This window comes from Chroicocephalus ridibundus, chromosome 1 (assembly GCF_963924245.1).
Source record: "Chroicocephalus ridibundus chromosome 1, bChrRid1.1, whole genome shotgun sequence".
NCBI lineage: Eukaryota > Metazoa > Chordata > Aves > Charadriiformes > Laridae > Chroicocephalus > Chroicocephalus ridibundus.
In genome coordinates this window covers 32,156,617-32,181,414 of record NC_086284.1, presented here as the reverse complement: position 1 = coordinate 32,181,414, position 24,798 = coordinate 32,156,617, and the positions used below count along the sequence as shown (strand labels likewise).

Sequence of the window (24,798 nt, the reverse complement as noted above, 5' to 3'; positions counted from 1 at the left end):
TCTAGTCTGCTTTAATCTGCTGCCATCCTCTGCTTTCAATGGCCCTCCAATAGCCCAAAGTCATTATTTCAGACACCTTCTTCGCACTGTCCATGCCTGTGTTAACTAATGGCCTCCTGCTGGAAGGCAACATCTCTGGATTAAGTGGGGTGGAACAAGCTGTGTTCATGTGCATGCAACCCCTCCGCACGTAACTCAGGCCACTGGGAAAATATTACTTAACTCAAAGGTTGGTGATGTGTGATCTTGGTTAACACCAAGTTATCCTTTCCTAAAAAGAAACCATACGAATCATCCTCTTGTTGCTAGTAGAATAGCTTATTATCTTCACACCTTTACTTTACTTTAACAAGGATTGCCTGATTCGCTAATAGTAGTAACAGGCACAGCACCATCCTGACTGTGATAGGGGTGGGTGGTACAGTGCTTACATGCAGCATACGCTGTCTCTGATGGTGTAGCACAGTGGATGATGTATTCTTCATACCTGCTGTGCTGCTGTTGTAGGCCAGCTCTGTGGTACGTGTTATGAAGTGGTTTGCATCTGCTGTAATCTCCATATCTGTCAGTGTTCTTTTATGTGAGCTCAAGAATCCTTACCTGTCTGAATTCGGGCAGGCTGGTGCAGGAGCTTATTGAAAGGAAGGAATCCTGTCTTTATTCAGGATGGGGAAAGCTGATCAGCTTTTTCCAGTGGATGTGTACAGTTGCTCAGTAGTTAAATCAGCAATGATATAAAGTCCTTGCTTTGAAAGTACTCTGCCTCAAATCACTGATTTCTGTGAATATATAAATATTAAGACCTTTATTGTCATCACCATGCCTAATAGCGTGACCTAGTAAGAACTTTCTGCTTTTGAATTTCAGGATGTTGCCTTTCGTATTAGCTTGGAATAAGATTTAAATGTGAGGGGTTGCAAAACAGAGGCAGATCAGCTGAGCTGTTTTTTTTTCTCAAGACCTCAACTCTGTTTCTTCCAAGATCAGACTGATACTTCCTCTATGGATGGCAGCAATAAAGATCTGGAGAATGCAAGCTGAGACAGCATCTGGACAGGAATTGCAGAGGACTCTTCTTGTAACCCTCTAGACAAAAATAAGTCTGTGAAATAAGCTAGTAACAAGGTGCTAGAAGAGGGTTTCTAATAACGTTTGATGCTTTTGCCATGAACTGGAAGCTGTCCCTTATTGCAAAACAGAAGTTACCTATAAGGCAATGACAAGATAAATAAACAGTAGCTGCTACAGGCTTTACGGGTTTGGTGGAGGGGTAGCAGTCACCTAAGCAGTGGCCTCCTATCGGACACAATTCCATCAGATGTCTTTATTGTCATACACTGTAATATATTGCACTGTTTTCACATTCAAATAGGGTATTTTTCCATACCTGGGGAGGGAGTTGGTTGTGTCCTCCCTACACTTATGTAGTAGATGTGGCTTTCCTGTCCCATCTTCACAAGGAGAAAGTGTGTTGTATACCTTCAAGATTTTCTGTGGCCCATGATTGCCTCTGCCTATTTCTCTCTTTTATCATTTTCTTTCTACCTCTCTTTGCCAGGAACATGTGGTTCTGGGATTGCCCTTAGAAGTTGTAGCTGGCAAATCCTCTGTTCCCTCCCCTACCAGCGCAGTCTGCTCCAAATTAGCAGATAAGCTGATTGGGTCTGGAGAGATGTGAAGAACTGCAGGAGAACATAGTAAGTGGACAGCAGTGTATTGCAGAGAAAATCTAATACTGATAAATATACGTTTTTCTCTCATCCATATTTTGTAAGTTTCTAAATCATGCCAGTGTGAATAAAAAACATGTAAAGCTGCTGCCAAATAAGCAAACACTGCTAGGGTATGTACAGGGAGAAGATGGATAAAGAAAAGAATGATAATGCTCTTATAATTCATCAGGTTTGTCTGTGTCTGGATTGCTGTGTTTAGTACAGAAGATGCCAGTTCAGACAGGATATTGCCTCATTAGAGGGACTGGAAGACAGGTAAGGAGAACAGGACACAAGAACAGCTTTCCCAAGAGACTGGAAAGATTGATTACCTTAAAGAGGAAGCATGTAAGAAATGATAGGAGTATACACAGCAACTAATCAGGGGAGAAAGTAGAGACAAAAGAGACTTCTAAGCTTGTAACACAAGAGCAAGAGGATGTTCATTGAAATTAACAATTAACTACCTTAAAGATGATAGAATAAAATTAGCACAGCATGGAGTTTGATGCTGAAGAATGGGAAGGCTGTAACAAGGTTATATGAAAGAAGTAGCTGGGTGTGAAGAGGGACGACACGTTTGAGATGAATTTTTTTAATAATAAAAGCAAAAGTTTAGGCTTGTGATACAGATTTGAAGACCCTTTCTTTTCACTTGTGTTGATTTCCATCTTCCTATGGAAATGCAGAGGTGACAAACTATGACTGTCTTGCAAGCCCTTGAAATGCCAGATCACCTCTAAATTACAGAATCAGAGCTCTGGGCTTTGCTGGCACCTCACGACACTCTCCTCAGTATGTGTGATAAGAAGAAATCTGAGAACCCCTGGCAAGGCACTTCAGGGATGCAGTTCCTTTGCAGCTGAAGAGCAAACCTTTCAGGACAGGGTTGGGTTTGCATTGCTTTGCACTCCTTTCTCCGTCCCTTTTTGCTGTCACTAAAGCTGCTAGGCTTGCTGCTTTCCTTCCTGGAGAGTACCATGACTGCTCAACCAAAGCTGTCCTGCTGGGTCAGAGCAACAGGGTGGCTTCTTGCCTCCTCTAGCAGAGCAAAGCAGGTAGGAGAGAGTTGGGTTTGTGCGAGGATGGTGAAAACATCTCTGAGTCAGGCTGCCCTGAGAGGAAAATAGCAATGAGCAGAAAAGCTGAGGGAACATTTTATCACCCATGAATCATTGTTCAAGTTCAATGGTAAACTGGAGGAACTGGAAATGGGATTCCTCTGCAGAAAGTCCTTCTCAAAGGAGAGCATTTCCAGAGGCGCCTTGCTGTGGTGCAGAGTACGCAAATACATTCCAAGTAGATGTGTTTGCTGTCTCTGGAAAAACAGTGCCATAATTGTTCATCAATATTAGAAATACAATAGCCTATCTGTTCTTAGAGAGGGTGTTTCAGTAAGACTTCAGCATCTACAGCCGCATGTGACCGGCTGATTGTCCTATTTGTCGGCTAAGGAACTTACCTATACCATAGCGGTGTGAGGGTTGGGTTGGGTTTGGTGGGTTGTTTGTTTGGGGTTTTTTTGCAGGAAGTACAAAACCAGAGAAAATAAAGTGAAAGTTCACATAGCAACAGAAATAAATGTATAAATTAAGAGATAACAACTTTATGGTAACTGCGGATGTTGGGACTTAACAGCTTCTTGCTTGGAAAGGGGTTCATTTGCATCGGGATATGATTGATGTTCTTTTCAAATCCAGGAAACAGGTTTTCCCCTACAACTTTGTGTTGCATAAATTAAATGTTGGGTGCTTTCTGACTGAGTGTGATAAGTATATTGTCAGTGGAAAATAACACTTTTACAGGTTGTGCATGCTCTTGTCTTTTTGCAGCTAGAACCCTATTTTCCTTACACTAAGATTCTCAAATATCTGCAATGAATGGTTATACTGTTTAATACATCAAATATCCTCCAAGAAGCAGTGAAGTAGTTAATGATTTAATTTAGTCTTTAGCAATGGATGATGCAGATGACTTACATCCAGAAATTAAAACGCTGACAGAGAGCATCATCCTATGGATGTGGAAATGTGGGTTCCTTCCCCCGCAGTAAAGGCATAAATTACTAGATGCTGCAGTGTATAGTTAACCAAGGAAAACATTTATATGAAAAATAGATTGAGGCCTAAGGGCATGACTGTTTGAGCCAGGATCTCTTGTCTTCCTCTGTATCCCTTTATTACTTGCAGACTTTTTTCTTCTGCATTCATCTCTCCTCCCAGGTGCTGTTCTGTTTTCTTACTGATGTCATGGTATCATTTCAGACCAGAATGGCAAAGAAGAGTAAATCCAAGGAAATTCTTTCTGCTCCAACATACTAGCGTTTATGTTTGTTGTAAATTCCAGCTAGGGACTTAATTTAGTGTTTGGGATCAAATATCAAACTCTTCCTGTAAATTAACCTATATATGAATACAATTTCTAAGAAATGTCGTGCTGGTGTTATGCATATTGAAAATGGATAGGTCCAGAATTCGCTTCATAGATTCAAAAGCATAAGCTTACTTTTTCATCTGTTGAGTAATGAATTCACTTTTATGCAGAGTGAAGCATGCAGAACTTAAAAATTGTCACTAACTTAGTTGATAGCTCATCGCAGCTTTGGAAAAAAAAGTGTTGTATTCTTCTGGACAGATGTTCCTACTGGACAGCTGGAAGCGGGCTGATGGCCTGGTACATTCTCGTTCTTCACCTTTGCTATGTGGACAATTTAGAGGGGAGCTGGAGAGTTGCTTTCTTGCAAATTGTTGATCCACTAGGTATTTTTAGCATGGTTCCACTGAGTCACTTATTGCATAGCAGGCCTGTATTTTAATCTAATGAGGATCTTTCTAATAACTTCCATTACTGAAACTTTTGAATGTGGGAAAGAGGTGAAAGTAATTGGATTGCAATAATTAAATCATCCAATGCAATTACCTTCAAAAGGTTGTCTGTTTATGCTTCCCGAATGCAAACGGGAATCAATCAGTACAAGAAGCTGCATCTGTTCTGGAAGCACATTTGGTGGGGCGTAGGCGGGTGAGGTCTGTGGGCAAGAGGGAGGGATGAAGATCATTTTATTACCCCAAAGCTCTGTAAGGAAGACTGATGCACGGGTCTTAATGAGGGAGATAATTTTAAGACTTTGCTTGAAAAAAAATCCTAGTGTGATATGACACTCGTTGTCTAATAATTTCCAAAGCTGTAGGTTGATGCTCACTGAGAACTCCAGCCCTGCATTTACCTGCATTTGCAGATAAAATTAGCTTCCCTACAGCATTTATGCTGGAATGTGGTGTACTCACTGCACTGCTTTATATGATGCATGATGAGCAGTGCTAGTAACCTCAAGGTAACACAATATTTTTTTCAGTGGTTGTGACCTCTGGTTCATTTTTTGGATCTCTCTTTACTTGCCCAAAGTTTCCGCAGTGGAAAATGGTCAGAATCTGATTTTGGTCCAGTGCCTGAACAGCAGAGCATGCACTGCTTCTAGGCATATGTGCTCGGGTAACTGGAAAAAATCACTGAACTGCGTGGCTCATTGTCCAGAGAACTGAAAAATGGGTGGAAACTGTTTCACAGCTGAGTAGTAAAACTGTTGTGTTGCTATCATTTGGTTTTGAGTCATTAAAATCCATTTCTCCTGAGATTGTCTCCTGTGAATCTTTGTTTTCTAGTCACTTCCCACAAAATACCCAAAAAGCCCTCTATGTAAACCAAAACTGTGTTAAATAAAGTGGTGTCTCTTTCTCTTAGGTCTAAGTACCACTGATGGTTATAACAGTTTTTCCTTGACAAACCCGTGCAATTCTATAGCTGCATATAACCTACCAAAACGTTGACATTTTCCCTGTTATGCAATATGCATTTGCATTTAGTTTATGGCAGCATGAATTAAATGAGGAAATATCTTACAAAGCATGGTTTGAGTTAGGATGTTGCGTAAGCTCTGTGTGAAAAATTCCTGCCTTTCAGTCTGTCTGCCTGATTACTTGGCATACTGTTTTGTGCAATGTTTTTTCTGTAGATAGATGGTAATTGTACAGCACTTTAAATCTGTAGTTTCTTCCCTAGTGTACCTTTACGCTGAGCTTTATTCCCAGACTTTTCCACTGTGTTCCTTCTACGCAGAAAGGAACTAGCAAAGTGCTCTGCAAGATCATTAACCTCTGAGCTTTGTTTGTACAACTCTTCAGTAGCTCATTCCCTGTCTTCACTGAAGATGTTGCCTCAAAATGAGATTATTCATGATCAAAAGTTTTATATTTTATTTTTTGTAGGATCAGGGTCTTTCTCTGGGGTCCATGCCAATAAACTATACTAGTGACTCTTGAGAATGGATGAGGCAAGAGACATTCATAGGGGAGGATTATGAAGGAGACCAAATAAGACTATTTAGATTTAATAAGGAGGATCATCAACGGTAGCAAAAATCAGATTTGTTGTCAGCAGTTGATGGTTGAAGATGCCCATGAGTGAACCGCTTTGTGCGTTTCCCCCTACCCTACTCTTTGCACCAGGCTGTAGAGTTGCTCCTGAGGTCCCTGTTCAGCATCAGGTGGGTGCTTGCATTGTAAATTCTGCATCTGGCATCATCGTTTTGTGGCAGGAGGAGAAATGAGAAGTCTGGACTTTTATCGACCCCGTCTGACAAGTGCTGCATGGATCATTATCATGGAGATTGCTGTAGTGATGAACCTCACCAAAAACATTCTCTGCTAGCCTAGGCATGGATAAATTCAAAGCAGGGGGATTTTATATCACTGGGTGGGATTGACAGTGCCCTTTAACATTCAAGGATTCATTAGACTTCTTCCCCCAGTACAGTTGGTGCCTATGCAACTACTACCAGATCCAGCTGGGTCCATGCAGTTTTTGGCATGCTCCCTGTGCTGGTCACGTCTAGGACTGCATGCAGCCATTATTTGGTTTGGCTCCCTTGCAGCTGTCGTGTCTCTCTGGTGCTTCTGAGCTTTGTGCATAAGGGTTGCTGGCCTGGTGGCAATGGCAGTGGCATTTTGGATACAACAGTAGGATGTCAAAGATGTTGGCTGCTGGGAGCTGGCCCAGCTTCCTCTTGAAGCCGACCATACTGCTCCTATGGCTTTGTTGCAGGGCTTGAGGCATCCAGAGTGTAGAGCGCAATTATTGCTCAAAGGGCTTTTATTTTATAGGAAGCATGATGCTTGAGTTACAGACTGAGGTTACAATGAAGATATTGTATCTTCTAGAAATGCCCTGACGTAATCGCTGCTAAGAGAGAACCTCTCTAAAAAAGCCTGTTCTTCAAAACTCTTTAATCTTTTCCACACGTATTTTCTCCCCTTTTCTGAACTAGTAGCTCTTGCACTTTGTTTTAGAAACTGAACCTACCCTTTTTTAATACAAATGAACCTTGAACAGATCTACAGTGATGTATACTGTATACAGCTGTACACTGTCTCATAGTCATAGAAAAAGTCCAGTGAGTAAACCCTTGATTAGTTTGTTTTAAATTGCACATTTGTTCATCAAAATCAGTGAAAATGAAATAGAACCTGAAATCTGCCCCAAAATCATAGGGTTTATGCAGAACCCTCCGTCAGATTTGTGTGATGGGCTTTGTGGGGACTAGCATGGGTGAGCCTGAGAGACACAGACACACACTTTCCTGGGTCTTTGGGGTTGGCTTTGGGAGTGGTGATAGTGTGGAGGAGTTGGGGGTTTGGGTTGGTTTGTTTGTTTCAGGAGGACATAGGATGAGAACCTGTTAGATAAAGTCCTTTTGGTGCCTGAGGTTTCGACACTCTGTTATTAAATTTCTTTTTGTTTTCCCTGATACACCGGCTGTCTCAGAAATCAGTTCGGGTTTTGACTTTTGCTTTCATATGTTTTCTTTCAAAATTTATCAGAGAAACGAAACTCCTTGTTGCTGGTTCCAGTACACTGACAGGGGTTCATGAGCTGCCACTGAACATGAAAGATCTTCAGAAAATCCCAGTAGCAGCTCATGTCATTAATTGGTGGGAGCTAGAATCTCTTCACATCCCTTGCCCAGAAAAGTCCCCCGAGAAGTTGGGGGGTTTATAGTACTGTAGTGTCTTTAATGTAGTTGTTAAATATTTTTCCTTATCTCACTTCTAATGACAATGCCTCTCTGTTAAAGGCAGTAAAACTGTCAGTGCTGTACATGGACTTCAAATGCTGCTATTGTCATGTTTATTTAATGACAGCAGATAAAGCTTTTGCTGTTTCCAATGCAGTTATTTAGTTTCCAGAGAGACATGGCTTTTGAATATTTCTCAATTGTCTATTATTGGATATTTAGGAACAGGCAAGATTTTTAATTTTTTTGTTTCAACAGTAAAGAAGACTTCAATATATTTATGGTGAGAATATGTGCTAATACTCTATTAGTTATGCCTGAAACCTTACAGACTGCACTAACCCTGGATATAGTATTATCCTAATCTCTTTTCTATAAATTAAATAGCTAGATGAGCATTTTAAAGACTTGTCCAGAATAGTTTAGTGTCTTCCTTTTCCTATTTGGAAACTGTTCTGTAACTGTGTTAAATTGGCTCTGTGGTTAGGACAGCTATCAGAAGGGGATGTCTTTATTTTTAACCATTGTAACGTCATTTGCACTGATGACCCGCCTCCCTTTCCCAAGGAGCAGTAGTGCGCATGGGGCAGGCGTTGCTCTCTGCATGAGCCTCATACAACTTAGAGAGTGACAGATGAAAATTTCTGTACCAGGTACTCACTACAAATAGGAATAAAACTCATTGTGAAGCTTGTACTGGGTTTGGTACTTACCCCTCTTGGTACCTTGGCAAGACAGGAGATCAAAAATACCCACAATATATGGTCCAAGGTATAAAGAATAATGAGGAGTATGTTAAAATGCCATTTAAAACAATTTCCTGAAGCCCAAGAATACCTACAAAGTGTTGTAGTAAACTGTATGTGTTGAGGGTTACCTCCGCTCTGTTATACAGCTGGCATATGCCTGGGGCATGAAGGCGATAGTGCATTACACAAGTGCACCTCAGCGAAGATAAATGTTTTGAAAAGGCAGGAGCGAGGAAGGAAAACATTCACAAGCAGGACAGGAGGGATCTGTTGTGGGAACTGATATATTGGATTTCTTCACTCACAATTAGAACTGGTAGTTTTATGGATATTCTGGAGGAGGAAGTGGAATAGGAATAATGTGTTTCTCTAGGTAATGGTGGTGTTGGATCTCCCTACAACAGAGTTGACAGTATTGCAACATGCAGACATTCTTGGGACAACGCTTAGACATGTCCAATATGTCTGTACTCTATGTAATGCCAGTATTTTCTTTTCCCTTTGCCTTAATTTCACACAAGGCACCAAAGAGAAAAGACGAGAGCCCTGCCTATGAGTCAGTCACAGAGACTCAACTTCACAGCTCCAAGCGACACTGAGTTTTCCAGCCGTGAGATGACAAGATGCTGAGGTCAGACTAGGGATCAAGTAGAGAATCTTGCATCCTGCCTGGCAGCATTCTGCAGGTGTCCATTGAGCACGCTGCAAGCTAGGATTTGTATGAGCCAAAATGTCTTTATCGGAAAGAAGATACCGTGGCACGTACCGCTGCTTGAATAAGTTTCTGTAGATGGTGAAGCGCAGAGCTGCCATGCTGAGGTGGATATGCTGCTGTTGACATAGGCACCTCCATGAGTCGTAGTTGCTCAGCTGAAGCCTACCTCCTGCACAGCCTAGCAGTGTGTTTGAGATGTGCCGGTACAACCACAGCCACCAGGACTTGAGACACACACTCTTGAGCATAGCAGAGATAAGCCATTTTTCTTTTAAAATATACATTTTCACATCCCCTTAATATATGAAGACGTAGCCTGTCTTTTGCGTGGTGCAATTACTTCTGTATAGCCTGTCTCATTTAAAAATAAATCATTTCTGTTACGAAAAGACTAGAAGAGCATCCATCGATTTGACAGGTTTTAAAAATCTTTCCAAGCCAATTCACTGGCAACAAAATGAAGGGGCAACAAAATGAAGGGACAACTCATTTCCTTGGTGATGCCAACTCAATCACTCTAGAGCAGTTGAAGACCGGATCCTGACCTGGGGTGGGTGCCGTGTTTAAGTCCAGTAACCATACAGCTAGCAAGTACTCTTTGTGACATATATCCTTAAAAATCTTATTTTTGTTCAAGAAAATCTTTCTTCTAAGACCATTTGGCTTCTCCCAAGTTCAGCTGTTGGTGCAGTTTGTTCTTTAGCCCAAATCTACTTTGAGAAAAAGTTACCCAGAAAAGTTTAATGAACTGAGGTGAGTTTTTCTTCTTTCAATAAAATGCCTTATCTAATCCACTGATCTTCAGAGAAGAAAATCATGAGTCATTGTTTTCTGACACGAGGAAGAATTTTTACGTTTACGTCAGCTTCTATGTAGATATCGGAATTCCATTATAATACTTAACATAACTTTCAGATGCTTGTTTTGAAGATATGCATAGTAATCGTCCTTAATTTAAAATAAATTGTTTATGAGATCTTTTGTTTTCCTTTATTTAAAATGATTTACTGGGGAGATAAGTATTTCTGTAATGAGTTACATGAACTGACTCGCTGGTTATGTTCCCTTTCACACACCTTAGAGTTAGATAACATCTTTTCATAGTCTTTTTATTCTTAGAATGCTTTGTTTCTCATTTTGCATGACTTAGTCACTGAATGGAAATATATTTGACAATGTAAAGAAATGAGCGTACTGTGTGCCTACAGAAGAGGCTTACACTAGTAAAAGTAGTTTCACTCTTAACTAGGAACCTTCACCAGGTTTGGGGTTTTTTTTAAACTTAAGCAGAAAATATTTTTTTTGTTTTAATACCATTCATCTAACAGTCTTAACATTGACGTAATTGTCAAATTAATTAGTAAGTCTGTAGTGGCTACAGTTTAAAAAACAACAACAAAACCAACCCAAAGCATCCAAATTATTGCCATTTTTGCAAATAAAATTGATTTTTATTTCCCGCAGCTTTTGAAAGAATTTTTTCTTGTGCATAGTCCTGTTTTAACAAGCAGAATTATCTGTAAGATGTTGTACTGGTTTTATTATCTGCCAGTGCCTTAAAGTGGAGAGGAGAGGCAACTTTGTCAAAGCCTGGGACTCTTGAAACAGGTAGCACTGAATATATAGATTGGGATGGTCAAGAAAGACAAGTCTCTCACAGGATATTGGTGCGCTTCCTCAGGGCTGTTTCATATTGAGTTATTTCAGCTCTCTGTGATTCATCCCATGATTTTTTTTATGCACGCTCATTCATTCCCATGATAACTTCACTTGATGAGGATAAACACATTAATAAGAGCTTGCCTGTTTGGGAAACAGAGCAGCTGATCTGCTTCCAGAATTACAGTGATCACTTCCTTAGCAAAGGTGGATGCCTTTGGGTGTACCCAAAAGTTTTGGACCCTGTCCCAAACCTGGTGTACAACCGTGTGGCTGTGGACGTCTTCCCAGACCTGTGTGCTAAGGTCTGGATGCAGAGTACCACTCTGACAACAGCTATGGTCAGCTACAGCAAGAAATGACAGAAGGATTTGGCCCTATCACTATCAACAATACGATAACCTTGTTATCAGCTGATTTAATGTCCCTGCAAAAGTATTGGTGGTTTTGCTTCAAATCTGCTGAAGAGCTGCTGCAAAAAGGCCGTTAGACTTAGGAGGTAATTATACTGAATTTTATATGTTTTTGAGTAATTTTTGAGAGCTTTGTAACCATGGGACTTGCTGACCCAGTGAGATAGTTTTTAGAGACACATCCCGTGTCAAAGTGTACATTTGAGACATTTCTAAAATGATGAAGTTTGTGTAGTGCCCAATACGCAGGTCTCTGAAATATTTGCTGAAAAATGCATTTGGATGCAGGGCAGGATGAGCAGAAACCTCATTTTGGATATATACAATCCAGGAACACATAGTGGTGTAGCCCTTAGTTTGAAGTTTGCATGACAGATAACTAGTTCTTTAATTACTTTATTATATCGCATGGCATCTCTGTTCAGATTCCTTTTGTGTGTGTGATGTCTTAGATAAAAATATATTACATTATTATATTATATTAACCTATTTTTCTGAACTTTTGCTGGCTAAAAAGGGCTGAAATCTACTTTTCCATGAAAATGAGGTAGCAGTAGGAATGACCATGCGGTCTTCTCCATAAGCTATATTTCCACATTTCATGAACTGGAAAGAGCCATCCTTGGTTGTTTTTTTTTCTCCTTAATACTATCAAGTGCAAGTTATAAATTTTCTACAGGAAAATAAGGCTTATGTTTAACAATAGTTTTTTAGATCCCTCTTGTATTTACTATTGCATACTAACTTTGGTGGAAAAGACTAAATAGAAGTGGATGACGGGTTAAAATCGATTGTGCTACGCTAACATGATGCTGTCTCGGATAACTAAATTTTCTAGAGAAGGTTAATCCATTTGGTGTAAATCAGTAACGCATGGAATACAGTATTCTATGGAAAGTTTACTAGTTAAAATTGGCGATGATAAGGATTTGAGGAAAAGTAAGGCAGGTAACAGTTGGCTGTAATTGAGACGTCAGTGGGATATGCAGGAACAAGCAGGAAGTTACTGGTTGCCTGCTGCTTTAACTGATGACACTGTTACTAGGCATGTTATGATTAAATTAGCTGATGAACTAAAGTTAAGAGAGAGCTTCAATTAGAAAGAGGCTTCAGAGATTGGACCAAAACAAGGGGATGACACTGATGACCGAAATAATAAATGTTTAATGACCCAGATGGTATATCAGTCCAGATCCTCTGCTCAGGAAACGAGCAACAGGTGTCTCAAGTGTGTGAAGGGCATGGATTGAGTGACAGGGAGCTGCCAGTATGACATGATTATGAGAAAGCAAAAGTAATTCTGAGATACATTGGGATATATTCCTCTCTTCTGGTAGAGATGTGTTTGTGGAGAGACCTCGAGCACAGTGCGGTTCAAGGTGCCTCTATTCGAGGATGGCAACTCCAAATTGATGGGGCAGAGGAGGACTGCCAGGCTGCCTGTCGCCTTGATCAGCCTCTTCAGAGAAGGATAAGAGTTTGGCTTTGTCAGTTTAATGCTCAATGGGCGTCTGATAGCACTCTGAGTACACTGAGGAGAGGGGAAGGTCCTGAAGCTGAAGAGCTCATTGTTGTCACAAAAGGACATAATCTTAGTAAATAGAAGCTGAAAATCTCAGAACCTCATTCCTTTGCTTAGAAGTTTTCCTGAGGCAGAACAACAAAACAACAGGCAGCAGATGGACCAAGGCCTACCCTGAGAGCAGAGGGAAGGCTTCTGCAAGGGACCGGATGGGTTGGTACAGATGTGGTTTCCTGGGCTACCTAGGATGTCCCAAATCCTCGTCTGAGGTGTTGAATGAACAGTGGTGTTCCAGTCCTTGTGAAAGGCAAAGAACAAAAACCCATAGCAGTTTCTAAATAGTGTTGTGTTGTGTTCAGCCAAGATATTGCGTACTATGTGGAACCAAGGAATGGGCTACCCTCATCACCTTACAGAGGTTAATCAGGTTGATGTATAAGGCTGCTCTAGAAGGTTGCATGTTTATTTTTCCTCTCAGCAAAATAATTTAATTTTGAAGAAGGTCTTGTGTATTCATCATCACCACTTTGTTTTCATTCATGGTTACTTTTTCATTTTTCCTCATGTCTGTGTTGTGTTTTTTTTCTTTTGTAGAACAGTTCGTGTCTGGCTGAAGAGAGACAGTGGGCAGTACTGGCCCAGCATATACCATGCAATGCCATGTAAGTATAAGGAGATGTTCACTATCTACTGTGTATTTGCAAAATGGCTTTTCTGGTCTTGATGAAGCTTCATGTTTATATTATACAAGCTTACCATTCTGTGTTAAATATTATTCTTGAACAGTCCTCTTGGTTTCTGTGAAGCTTTATCAAGTCTCACGCTAATGCTTCGGAGAGGTATCAGGGATTACAACAGCAAAAGGATACAGATACGCTAGCAAGGCATTTAATGCAAACATAGATTAAAAAATGTGGAGCTCAAAAAGTAGGCTTACATTCTGCCATTAATGGAGGCCATAAAGCTTTGTAAGTCTCCAGTATAAATCACTCTGCCCTTCCTACTGCATGTGCTCAGTCCATTAGAGTGCAATGGTAAATGGTTTTATTTGATAAGAACTTAATATCCTGTGGCAGCTAATATCATAGAGAGGATACTAGACAGGGAAGGCATTTCTTCCAGTGAAGAAGTAGAATCATTTTGCTCCTGGAATTCAATGTGTAAAACCAAGTCTCCCTGATGGATCCCTCCAGTATGATCTGCTGTTTTGTCTCCTCTCCCAAAGAGAGTGTTCACGCTTTAAAAGAAACTGCAGATCGATGTCCATTTTTTGCCAGAGACGGTTGAAGAAATCACAGCCCTAGCTGCCATAACGCCTGTGGCTGAGTGCAGGAATATAACTCTGCAGGTCACCAGCAGCAGGGGTATGCTGGTGCTCCTCAATCAGCTTCAGATGTGCTGGGTTAGCCTGTCTTTGGGAAGCTTATGAAGCTTAAATTCACAGCTTTGGGAGTATGTATTAAGTCCCATAGAGGCATTCTTACTGGAGAAAGAATTATTTTAAATTAAGATGTCTAGATTTGGAAGAGACATCTGTCTCCATGATACATAAAATATTTAATAAATATAAGTTTTAATACCACACAACATCAGTTTGGGACCCTAGAGTGGCCATGGTGTTTGATTGCCTGCTCTAAGAGAGTGTTCATTTGTTAGAGAGGAGGATCCTCTCTTCTTCCTTTGGTGATAGATTAGCTCATAAGAGTATGTCCAGCCTCAAAGGTACTTCCTGCTCAATAATTTGCACAAAAAGGTATTGGAAACCAGCTAATGATGTGGCAGTCTGTGGAGCTCTGTCACAGTCACTAGCAGTGGCCTGAGTTCCCTTGACCTGTTTTGTTTTCCCCAGTCAAACTGTTATGAAATGGCTATTTTAGCAGTTTGGCAATGATACTTCTCTTTTTCCATGTGATGCTTTTGCATACATTTGCATTTAAAAATCTTGTTAGGTCCTCCTCTGATCTTAGCAAGGCTGCATTATTGCCAGTAATAACAGCTTCACTGGAAATGATGGAGCAGATCCAGATCCACTCAAAGGGGACTATTTTAAAGCTCCTTCATAAAATTTGAACACCTGACACTGCTCCTTCACTTAGAAGGCTGGTGAGCTTTTAAGCCAAGAGATATTAAAATTATGCTGTGTTATTCACCAATTTCAAGAATGATCAGGTATAATTAACAACTGGAGCAATGCCAATTACATTGTTATCAGCCACGGCTTCAAGCTAGGAAATCATAGGAAGGGCTCTGAGTCAGCCTCTGCACAAGTCTGCGCTTGACTTGAAATGATCATTCTGTCTGTTTCTGTGTGGAACACCTTTTTGATGGTCCTCTGCTTTAGGTTCACATTGTTTTTTGTTGTCTAGAGAACAACAACTGCCCAGAGGTTCTCTGTGTAAAAATGTAGTAGGCACAATGGGGCCTTTGTGCTGCTTAGCAAGCTGTGAGTGGCAGTTCCACTATATATACGCTGTTAGCATGACTTGTGACTTTAGTTATGGTGATGCATGACCCACACACTTTCATGATTTGATATCAGGTAGCCTTAATAACTGCGTTTGTGCTCTGGGTACTCTGGGAGATGAGGACGAGGAGTTGGGCTGAGTCAGCCATGTGCTTTAGTCAAGCTCTACACCCAAATGAGTCCATCAGTGCATTCTGAATGTGAAACCCACTAAATGCCTGGAAAAAAGATCAAGATTATAGTTCCCCTCTTAGTAGGGACAACTGCTGCTGTTAAGAGGTGGGATTTTCCCAGTTATGAAGTTTTATGCCCTACCTATGTGTGTTTCAGTAGCTGGAAAATTCTAGACAACACAGTGGCCATGTATTTGGTCATCTCCTCTAGCCCATGAGAAAGAGCGAGTTGTGGGCGTTACACACACTATTAAATCATTGGTAAGGCAAACTAGGTAAGCCGGAAACCTAGCTAACGCGTTGTCTTCACGCTAGCCAGCGTTGTCTTCGCGCTAGCCAGCGTTGTCTCAACAGCTGCATTAACAACAGACCTCTGACGAGCAGGTTAACCCTCCTCATGGTTAGATGTGTACCCTTGGTTACACATGTGCAACACAGATTATAGACGTGTAACCATGGTTAGATGTGTGATTTTTGAGCAGTTTCTGTACAGGAGAAAAAAGCCAACTTAGTAGACACAAATTTATGAAAGGGAAAGGAATTGTCGTCACAAGAAGTAAGCTTTGTCCAAAAAAAAAAAAAAAAAAAAACCACCCAAAAAGACCCAAACCCAAACAACCAAAAACCTCTCACAGACGTGAAACAGCGTAAGGATTTATTGTAGTGAAGGACAGTGGAGTATCCATATGCAGTCTTTGAGGAAGACAATACACTGTCTTATGATGGTTTTCCTAGCTAACTCTATGCTTTGAATGTGAGGTTAAAAAAACTGCAAAGCAAAACAGACTCCTTCGGTCCTCAGGCACTTCAAAGGGTGGTCCTTGAAACCACAGGTACAGAGTTTCTATTTCTCTTCTACTTCTGTCAGCCTCTAATAACGGTGACACATTGTTGAGAGCATGAGGTATGTAGTTGGGCTTTTCCTCCATAATTAATTTTCCAAAAGCTAAAATCAGTGTGTATGTGCCCTGTATTTAAGATAAAGACTGCAGTCAGACTTCTGCATCAGTAATATCCTGCCTGTCCTCTGTAGTAGTTCAGATCAATATTTTTCCTAGAGGGCCTTCAGAGTGCTGTTATTTTTTCATGGCTATTATTTCAAAAGGATCTTAAACATCTCAGAAGCTTAGGGTTTGGGGTTGTTCAGTGGTTTTTTTGTTCGGTTTCTTTTGTTGGTTTTTTTTTTTCCCCTCCCCCTCTTCTTAGTGAGTCTAAGTGCTCAAGTATCTGAATGTCATCTTATTTTCACTAAAGCATAAGCTGCAGCAGTCTTGTTACAACTGGCATCACTTTAACTACATTAGCGTAGCTAGTGTAGACATAGTTTTAGCGCTGACATAATGATTTTTCCAAGAGCACGTGTTACTGAAGAATTCCCTTAGGAAAACAGTTATAGCAAAATAAGTATCTTTACACTGCTATGGCTGTGTACACACAGGGCTGAAATTTAGAAGTGACTTTTTTATAATCAGCCGGTGTCAAGCAGTTGCTTGCACCTTTTGTGTCTGAAGTGTTTCAGGCTATTTGGGAAAAGCATACTTCAAATAGCTAATTTACCTGAGACACTTTCTCTGCGAGCTGTTTATTGCCTTCAGAGTTACTGGTACCTCTTTCAATGTATGCACAGTGTCTAGTGTTTGAAAGCTGATAGGTAGAATATGTCTGTTCTGGCATTAAGTGCCTTTAAAAGGGTTTGATGGGTTATTCTGCTAAGATTTGCCTTTTTTTTTTTTTTCCCCTTTTTTTCCCTGTCTGTTTTTCTTACACCTGTCTCATTCTGATACAACCCTCAAAGCCTCAATATAACAGTAACGCCCCACCATTCGAAGACATGATTCGAGTTTGCCTTTTCTGAGGAAGAGGTATAGGAAGCAGCAATTTTGTCACTGTTAGTAGCCTTAATTTAAGTGTTTCCCTTCTGGCAGTTTCCTTGAACTGAAGCTTTTTCTTTGATTTAATTCAGTCAGCCCTTCCAGGAAATAAATAAATCGAGGTGCCTGCCTGGATGTGGATGTGGTAGGCTTTCTGCTTGCCGTTGGTTGTCCTTTAGGAAATGTTTCAAGGGGGAGTCAATACTGAAGGTAGAACCAGTTTTGTTAAACAGCCAACATACATAGACTGTCTTCATCTTCAAGTAGCTTTGCTGCCAACTAAACTATCAAGGAAGACTTGCTGAGCTATGGACTGTTTAATCCTATGTGAGACATTACACAATTTGAGCATATACCAGATGTATAGTACTGCAAAAGAGAGAGGACTCCGAGGTTGTTAGTAACAAAAGCACCGTGTGTAATCACAGTGGAGACTAGGAACCAAGAAGGCGGGGCAGAAAAGCGGAACTAAAAGCACATCTGACTGTACCCTATATTTATCACAAGAATATGCTTTAAAAAAACATTCTTATCACTATCAAAGAAGTAAAAATGCCTGCTCCTAGCTGCACTTGGCAATTGCTGCTGAAAAATGATTCCAGAAGGTTTCTGTTGGGACAACAGGACTCCCAGCTGCGTGCTGCTGTGTTGAGCAGTAAAAACGATCGCCACCTTCTGAATGCAACTTCACAGTTTCTCAATTCAACCAAGCATAGCTCTTGAATCCTTGCAAGAAAATTCTGGTTTTACCCTTGATGTGAACCTTGCCAGATCCTCGAGGGAACATAGTATGACTGACGTGTGCAATTTACGAGTATATCCTGATGTTTATTAGAGTGAAAGTGATATAATAAAACAATGGCTAGTTTTCAATACAGTCTTTTAATTTGGCCATAGTATGTGATACTGTCATAGCGTTGTCTGTGGGACAGTCGGACTCACAGTCCTTAATATTGGCTGATATGTTGATTCCTACAAGTTAACTTTCTTACTGCAGGTATAGGATGCAAGCCTCTGACATAATACAGTGTTTTCTTTTATTGTCGGTAAAGTTCAGGCAAATGTAAAAAACTAAATTCTTCGGTTAAGTAATTTCTCAGATTTATACTGAAATGTCAGGCGCCTCATATCAAAACACCACCATTGCTCTTGTATGACATGCCTGTTTTCAGATAACTAATAAGAAAAAATGAAGGAGCTGGAGCAAGAAATAGCCATTGTTCTGTGTCCTAATAGGATAGGGTTGAATGAATTGCAAGAACACTTTTTTTTTTTATAATGCTTGTCTATTGGAAGGGGCAAAATGCTGAACAGCATCATAAAGCATGCGAGTTAGTTTTAGGATTTCCAGAACTTCAAGAAAATGAGAATCACAGTTTTGTTAACTTCATCAACATGTTCATTTTTTTCAGCTCCATGTTCATGCATGTCTTTTAACCCGGAAACCAGAAGGCTGTCCATAGGTCTAGACAATGGTACAATCTCAGTAAGTACATCCAAAGATTTCTAGTTGAAATGCTTCCCTTTTGAGAAGTATATGTGTGATGTTGTGGTGAGGATATTTTTGCTAGTGTTTGGGAGAGAGACTTTTTACTGCTAGTGGAACTGAAGCTGTGGTGTAGAAAATGGCAGATTATTACAAATTTCATTCCAGCTGCCACAAAGAGATTGAGTGGGATTTACAATATTTATTAGGCAATTAAACAAACTGTCTCAATTTGCATATCTTCAAAAAAATAACGCCGATAAACCACTGTTGTTTAATTAAATTTGACTGCCTTGCTAATCATACCATACCAAAGATTTCTGAAAGCAACTATGAAGAGGGGAAAAATCATCTTCAGAGAGGCAGAAAGTGGATTTCTGCACCATGTCTAGCTGCTTTCCCAAACTTCAGGGTTCAGATTTTGTTTTCTTCTCACTTTCTTCAGAGGAGTTGCTCTTAACAGGCAGTGCTGTTGCTGAAAGATTTGGTTCATTAACATCTAAGAGAGATCTATGTGCATGGAAAGGAAGCTGGGTGTTAAAACAAGAGTCTGTCTTTTAGATCTGGGACAGAGGGTAGCAGTTGACCTTATTCACTGAATTTTTCTTGTGGTATGATGAGTTAAGAGCTATATCACTTTGTGGAAGGGTCATGGGTCAGAGGGCTGTTTTTCACCTATGCCTCATCAATAGGCTCCTCTTCCAGTTTAAGATCGTTTTACCATCATTTCAGATATTTACTACTATTGTCTCTGCCTTATGGGCTTTATAACTGAATGAGTGTTTGCAGGTTGACATAAAGGCAGCTGTCTGCACTGAAGCCAAGATGGTATTTGGAAAAGGCTGTGTGACCCTTTTAGCTGTTGCCTGTGAGCTGTATCAAAGATGTGAAGGTTTTGACCTGTAAAACTATTAATGGCTAGTAGCAGAGATTTTTTTTTTTTTTGTGCCTGTAGATTTCTCCTTTTGTATGTAGGAGATGGGACAGCTGCCATAGAATTCCCTGCACCTCTGAAATTCCCTCCTTCCCACTCTGAAATAGCTGTAATTTGCGAGTCCTACTAGAGACTTTTGTTTTCACTAGGCCTTTGAAGAATGTAGAGGAATGTGAGGACTGTAAATAAGGTATTTAAATACTCCGGCATGATGGAAGAGATGTGTCCTTTGTCTTCGGGGCATTTTGCCTTGAAGAGTCACAGCCACAGCGTGCTTGAGTCTGAATGGAGTCAAATATTTTCCATTCTGAAGCTAAAGAAGGTAAATGAGATATGCAGGTGATAAACCAACATGTGACTTTTGGTACTTATAGGTATATATTGCCATGTCTAAGGCAGGTTCTATTTGTTGCTAAACTGGGCTTTTCTTTTCCCAGTCTTCTGGACACAAGTACGTAGGAGGGGGGAAGGGCTAGTCTATGTTGGTTGATTTAGTCCCCTGTAGCTGCAGGCAGTTGCGTGGTAGAAGATAGTGCAGAAAATGTACTCCACAAACTTCCACAAGCGATGAAATGTCTCCCTTTGTAGCAAACCGAAGGCTTGTAAGAGAAGCCACAAGTGTAATGTGCTACAAGAAGTGGTGGAGGTGGGAATGGAAGAAGAGCAAGAGCCCCATATTCAAGTCCCAGTAATATTGGGGTGTAAGATAAAATCCCCAAGTACTTGGAAGTGGGTTACAACCACCCTCTGGAGGAAAGGATAAGTTTTGCTTCCTGGGTACAGCTATGATGATCAGTTTAGCACAGCAGTATACAAGCAGGGCACACTGACTACAAAATAAGAGTACTCCAACAAGGTGACCTTAGTGCCCTTACTTTTAACTGTGTGGCCCTCAAAGGGAAAGTACAGGCAATTTACTTGAGCAGCTCAAAATATCTGGGAATTAGTCAGCTGTTCCATGTTAGTGCTTCTGGTAATGCCTAGCACTCTTGTGTATGCTGGGTGCAGGATGAAAAAAAAATGCTGAAAATCATTCTGCATCTTTGCTTTGTGTAGAAGGAAAGGACTCCTGGCAAGGCCTGTGAGCTGATATAATACTCATGAGAGTGCCACATAATCTCAAACTAATCTTTTTTGCAGTGCAAGGAAGTACTGCTTTTACTTTTGGATGTAAATGGGGATAAGAAAGTGGAACTGCCTTTTTTCTTTTACATGAAATTTTTGTAAGCTGCATGGATTTTGCTTATGAGCCTGGCACATCAGAAATGTGTATGGTACATTTTGAGAAGGAGGGGCAGCAATGCTATTGTCAAAGAAAGACATTCCAGCAAAGCCACCATGTAGTGACCCTGTATGGACACCTTTCCTTGTGAAGCAGGGTGACAATTTTTGCTTCTACAAAGATGAAGGGATTGTTTTCAACCTTTTGTAACTTCTCAACATGAAAGCTGCACTGCACATTTGTGCAGCACAGTAGACCATTCTCTTGGGCGAAACATTGTCTAGCATCTTGCTTGAAGAGCAGTGGCACCTGAAGGAAAAAAAAGTTTCTATGATCTTTCTTTTTACACTTTGCAAACTTTTTTTGAGAAGAAATTGCATTTCTGTTACTTTATGTCTTAGGGACTGCCTGAGGTCCCTTTGGAAGCCAAAAGACTTTATCGTGGTCATAAATTACTTGCTTGGAAGTGGAGAAAAAACATACTTTAATGGGTGCAAGTCTCTCAAGATACCACAACAAGAAGAAACGAAGGAAATGTCTATTATTTTCAATAGACAAGAGAATTCCACAGCCAGTTCCTCTCCCAGTTTTTATATTTTATGAAATGAAAATGCTGTGGTCATTTTATAGAGCTCTCTTTGCAGCAGACATAGATGTAGGGTCTGACAGTGTATTTAAGAGTCTTCATTCTCTTCCATTTCTGAAGCAGGTTTGTTGTTCTCTGGAAGGCATGGTGAGAGTGCTGTTGCTCACTTGTGCTAACAGGACAAAGTCAAGTCTTTAAGGAGATCCGCAGTGTGCTGTCGAAATGGCGTCATCTATTAGAGTACAAACTGTAGATTCCCTGGGGCGGGAACTAGATTGTGAATTGATAACACCTAACGAATAAATAAAGATTATTAACTCTCAGAAATAGATTCAGCTGCCTAAGCAGAGGTCTGTAGTGGTATTTGGGGATACATCAGTTGGCATCCACCTGCAGCTCTGGAAAGGTGTGCGTCTTTCTTAGACCCTAGGCCTTGTCAGCCATCCCTGTGGCCAAGGATTCTGAAATGGCACACACTTGAATATGGGTTTTGTTTGCCTTAACTAGAGTAATTTGAAACAAGATGCTGATAATTTTGCCAGGATGAGGATTTACAGAGGTCTTAGGCTCAAGAGATGTTTGTGGTGGGTGTGTGTATTTCAGTGTGAAAGGAGTGTGCTCCATGAAGGTATAGTTGAGCCTTTGTACAACAGTGTGCTTTAGACTGGACAGTCTTTTCAGACGCTCAGGACTTCTCCTTACTGCTTTATAAAGGCTTTCAGGGTACTAAGTCACTGTTGTAATAAGACGCTTACCTGAAACAGCCAAGACTGATAACTAACATTTTCAGTATGGCAAAAAAGGTAGTAAAGTAGCTCCAAAAACACCCTCTGAAGAGTAGAGAATGATCTTGCCAGAAAAAAATGTTTTTAATCTCTGCAAGAAGACGTTTTGGTTTTGCCATCTTGAGTGCTCTGATATATCCCAGCCCCTCCTGTGCAAAAGGGCTCACACGGGAACTGGAAATCTTTCTCTGTTCTGTTAACAAGCACCGACTGAGCTGGGTGGGTGACCCCAGCCTTTCTAGCTCGTTAAAAAGAGCCACAACGCTGCCTAATGAGAACCGAGCATCAGCAGCTCTGAGAGGAGCAAAACATCTATGTATGGAAGGATAAAAAGAACAGTTTCTACTGGTACAATGTTAAAGAGATGTAGTCGGTGGTTTTGTAGTGCAGATGACATGATGTATGTGCAACAGGGCATGAATTTCTTGAGCAAGGTGCCCTGTGCTAAAATACCTGTCTATTGACGCAACTAAAACATTTGGCCTTGAGAGGGAGGGGGGAATGTGTGCAATGGAAGAACATGTGATAGTGTAAAGGGGAGCAGGGAGTAAAATACCTGGAGGAAGATTAGAAAATGGAGTAAAATACCTAGAGGAAGATTAGAAAATGCAAAACAAGAAAATGCATCGCAAATTATCTCATGCTTTCAAAAGAGAAAATGAGAAGGAAGAAGTCTTCGGGGGGCGGGGAGGGGGAAGAAAGAAAGAAAAAAATTATATCCAGTATTCAGGTTAATGGAGCTGTGTTTATTTTGTACTGTGTTTGTTTATCTCTTTGGATGGAGAAGAATGTTAATAGTACATAGCTGTGGTTTGTATTAGAGCATACAGAGCTAATCAATACTTGGGTAAACCTTACAAACTGCCGTTGTGTTTGATTCACTGTTATTATAATGGAGAGACTCAAAAGCCTTTTCAGTCTTCCACTGAAATTGTGGGACTGTTCAGATCACGGGACAGAATGGACACATCAAATTTATCAAGGGAAAAATGAAAAAAAACCTAATGAAATAGAATGCAAACCACACTCTTCATCCCCCCTGAAGTCACCAGCATCTGTGTGGCACCACAGTGAAAGCTGGGGTCAGTACCAGGACAGACAAATTGGTGGGAAAGGCAGACATATTCTCCCGCCATGTATTGCAGTAATTGAAGATGTTTTTCTTTAGGTAAGAGCAGCAGAAAGTTAGCATTCATTGCAAAGGGTCTTGTTTCAAGTAGGCTTTGTAGTAAAGCATTTCATGTGGTGGTTTAGCATTCTTCAGGCAGCGGTTAATGGAAACCATTTCCCCTGTAAGTAGCTAGGGAGGTATAGCAGATTTTTAACGTTCTGCTTTGTAGAGTTAAGGTGACCCTGGTATAGAAATCCAGTGGACTTAATTGATTCGTTACTGCTTTTTAAATAATACTCCCCACTGCAGTCCTCAGCTGCTGGGGAAAGCTAATGGGAGGTGGAGCAGATTAGGGAAAGGAAGATGAAGTAGAGCAATTTAAGAGAACATATTTATAACTAATTTAGGAACAGAAACCTAGAAACAGCAAAATGCATGGCTGCCTCAACTCACTCACAGTTGTTTTCCTGGAAGCTGGGATCTGTAGATGTTCTGCAGGTGAGTATTGTAGCTTCTCCACCTTGGTTCCAAGCAGTAGATAGGATGTGTTAGGGTAATCCTGGTACTGGAAAGATTACCTACAGTGGACCCACAGAAAACGTAGAGTGACTATTTTTTTTTTTAATTCATGGTTGAAAACTGTGGGTAAACAGCGGCTTTTTGGTGGTTAGAATGTCTTTTCATGCTTTTTTGCACTAAAGGTTTGGTTTGCCTTAGATATGGTTTGTAGGCTCCTGAAGTCCAGTCTTCTCTACTGTTGCATAGTGCTTTTGGGAGTGCTTATACATTAATATTTCACAACTGTATGCTTTAAAATTTGGCTTATTTTATGTTTATAATTCTTCACTTATTTTCACTCCATTTCCAGATTAAATGAGTTAGGTTTTACTTCTCCTGTCTCTGAGGTAGATTAGGGAAGTTTATGTGATTCAGGGAGTTTCTGTGTAGTTAGGTATAAATTATTAATATAACGTGGTTTTGCACTCCTTGTTTCTTCCTTTGTGTTTCTCTGAGTACATGGTGTACGCACGTAGATACCTGACAGCAGTTTGAAAGCTAATTCATGCGGCGGTGCTGCAGAGCCTACCGTTTGCCTGGGTGCTTCCTCCAGAGAGATGTTGCAGGAAGGAGTTTTGTTGTGGCCACTCCGTTTCCCCTGCTTTGAGCAGCCTCCCCTCTTCAAAACCAGCGGCAGGGACATCCAGGTGCTCAGTCAGTTTAACCACGTAGGCTTTTTCCAGGAACCAAGGCTGCCATGCAGACTCTTAGCTACTGTTTTCATCATTTCCTCGTGCCAAAGCCATATCGGTGGTTAAACAGCAGCAC

At 40.7% G+C, this 24,798-nt stretch overlaps 1 protein-coding gene across 2 annotated transcripts in view; it reads left to right on the top strand.

Annotated features, from left to right (window-relative positions):
• The window catches only part of WDFY2 (WD repeat and FYVE domain containing 2), a 67,176-nt gene that overhangs the window by 20,235 nt on the left and 22,143 nt on the right, over positions 1–24,798 (top strand). For both annotated transcript variants that reach the window (XM_063333717.1, XM_063333724.1), the window contains exons 2-3: positions 13,435–13,502; positions 18,761–18,834. In XM_063333717.1, coding sequence (XP_063189787.1) covers positions 13,435–13,502; positions 18,761–18,834 — 142 coding nt within the window. The remainder of the gene's footprint in view (positions 1–13,434; positions 13,503–18,760; positions 18,835–24,798) is intronic.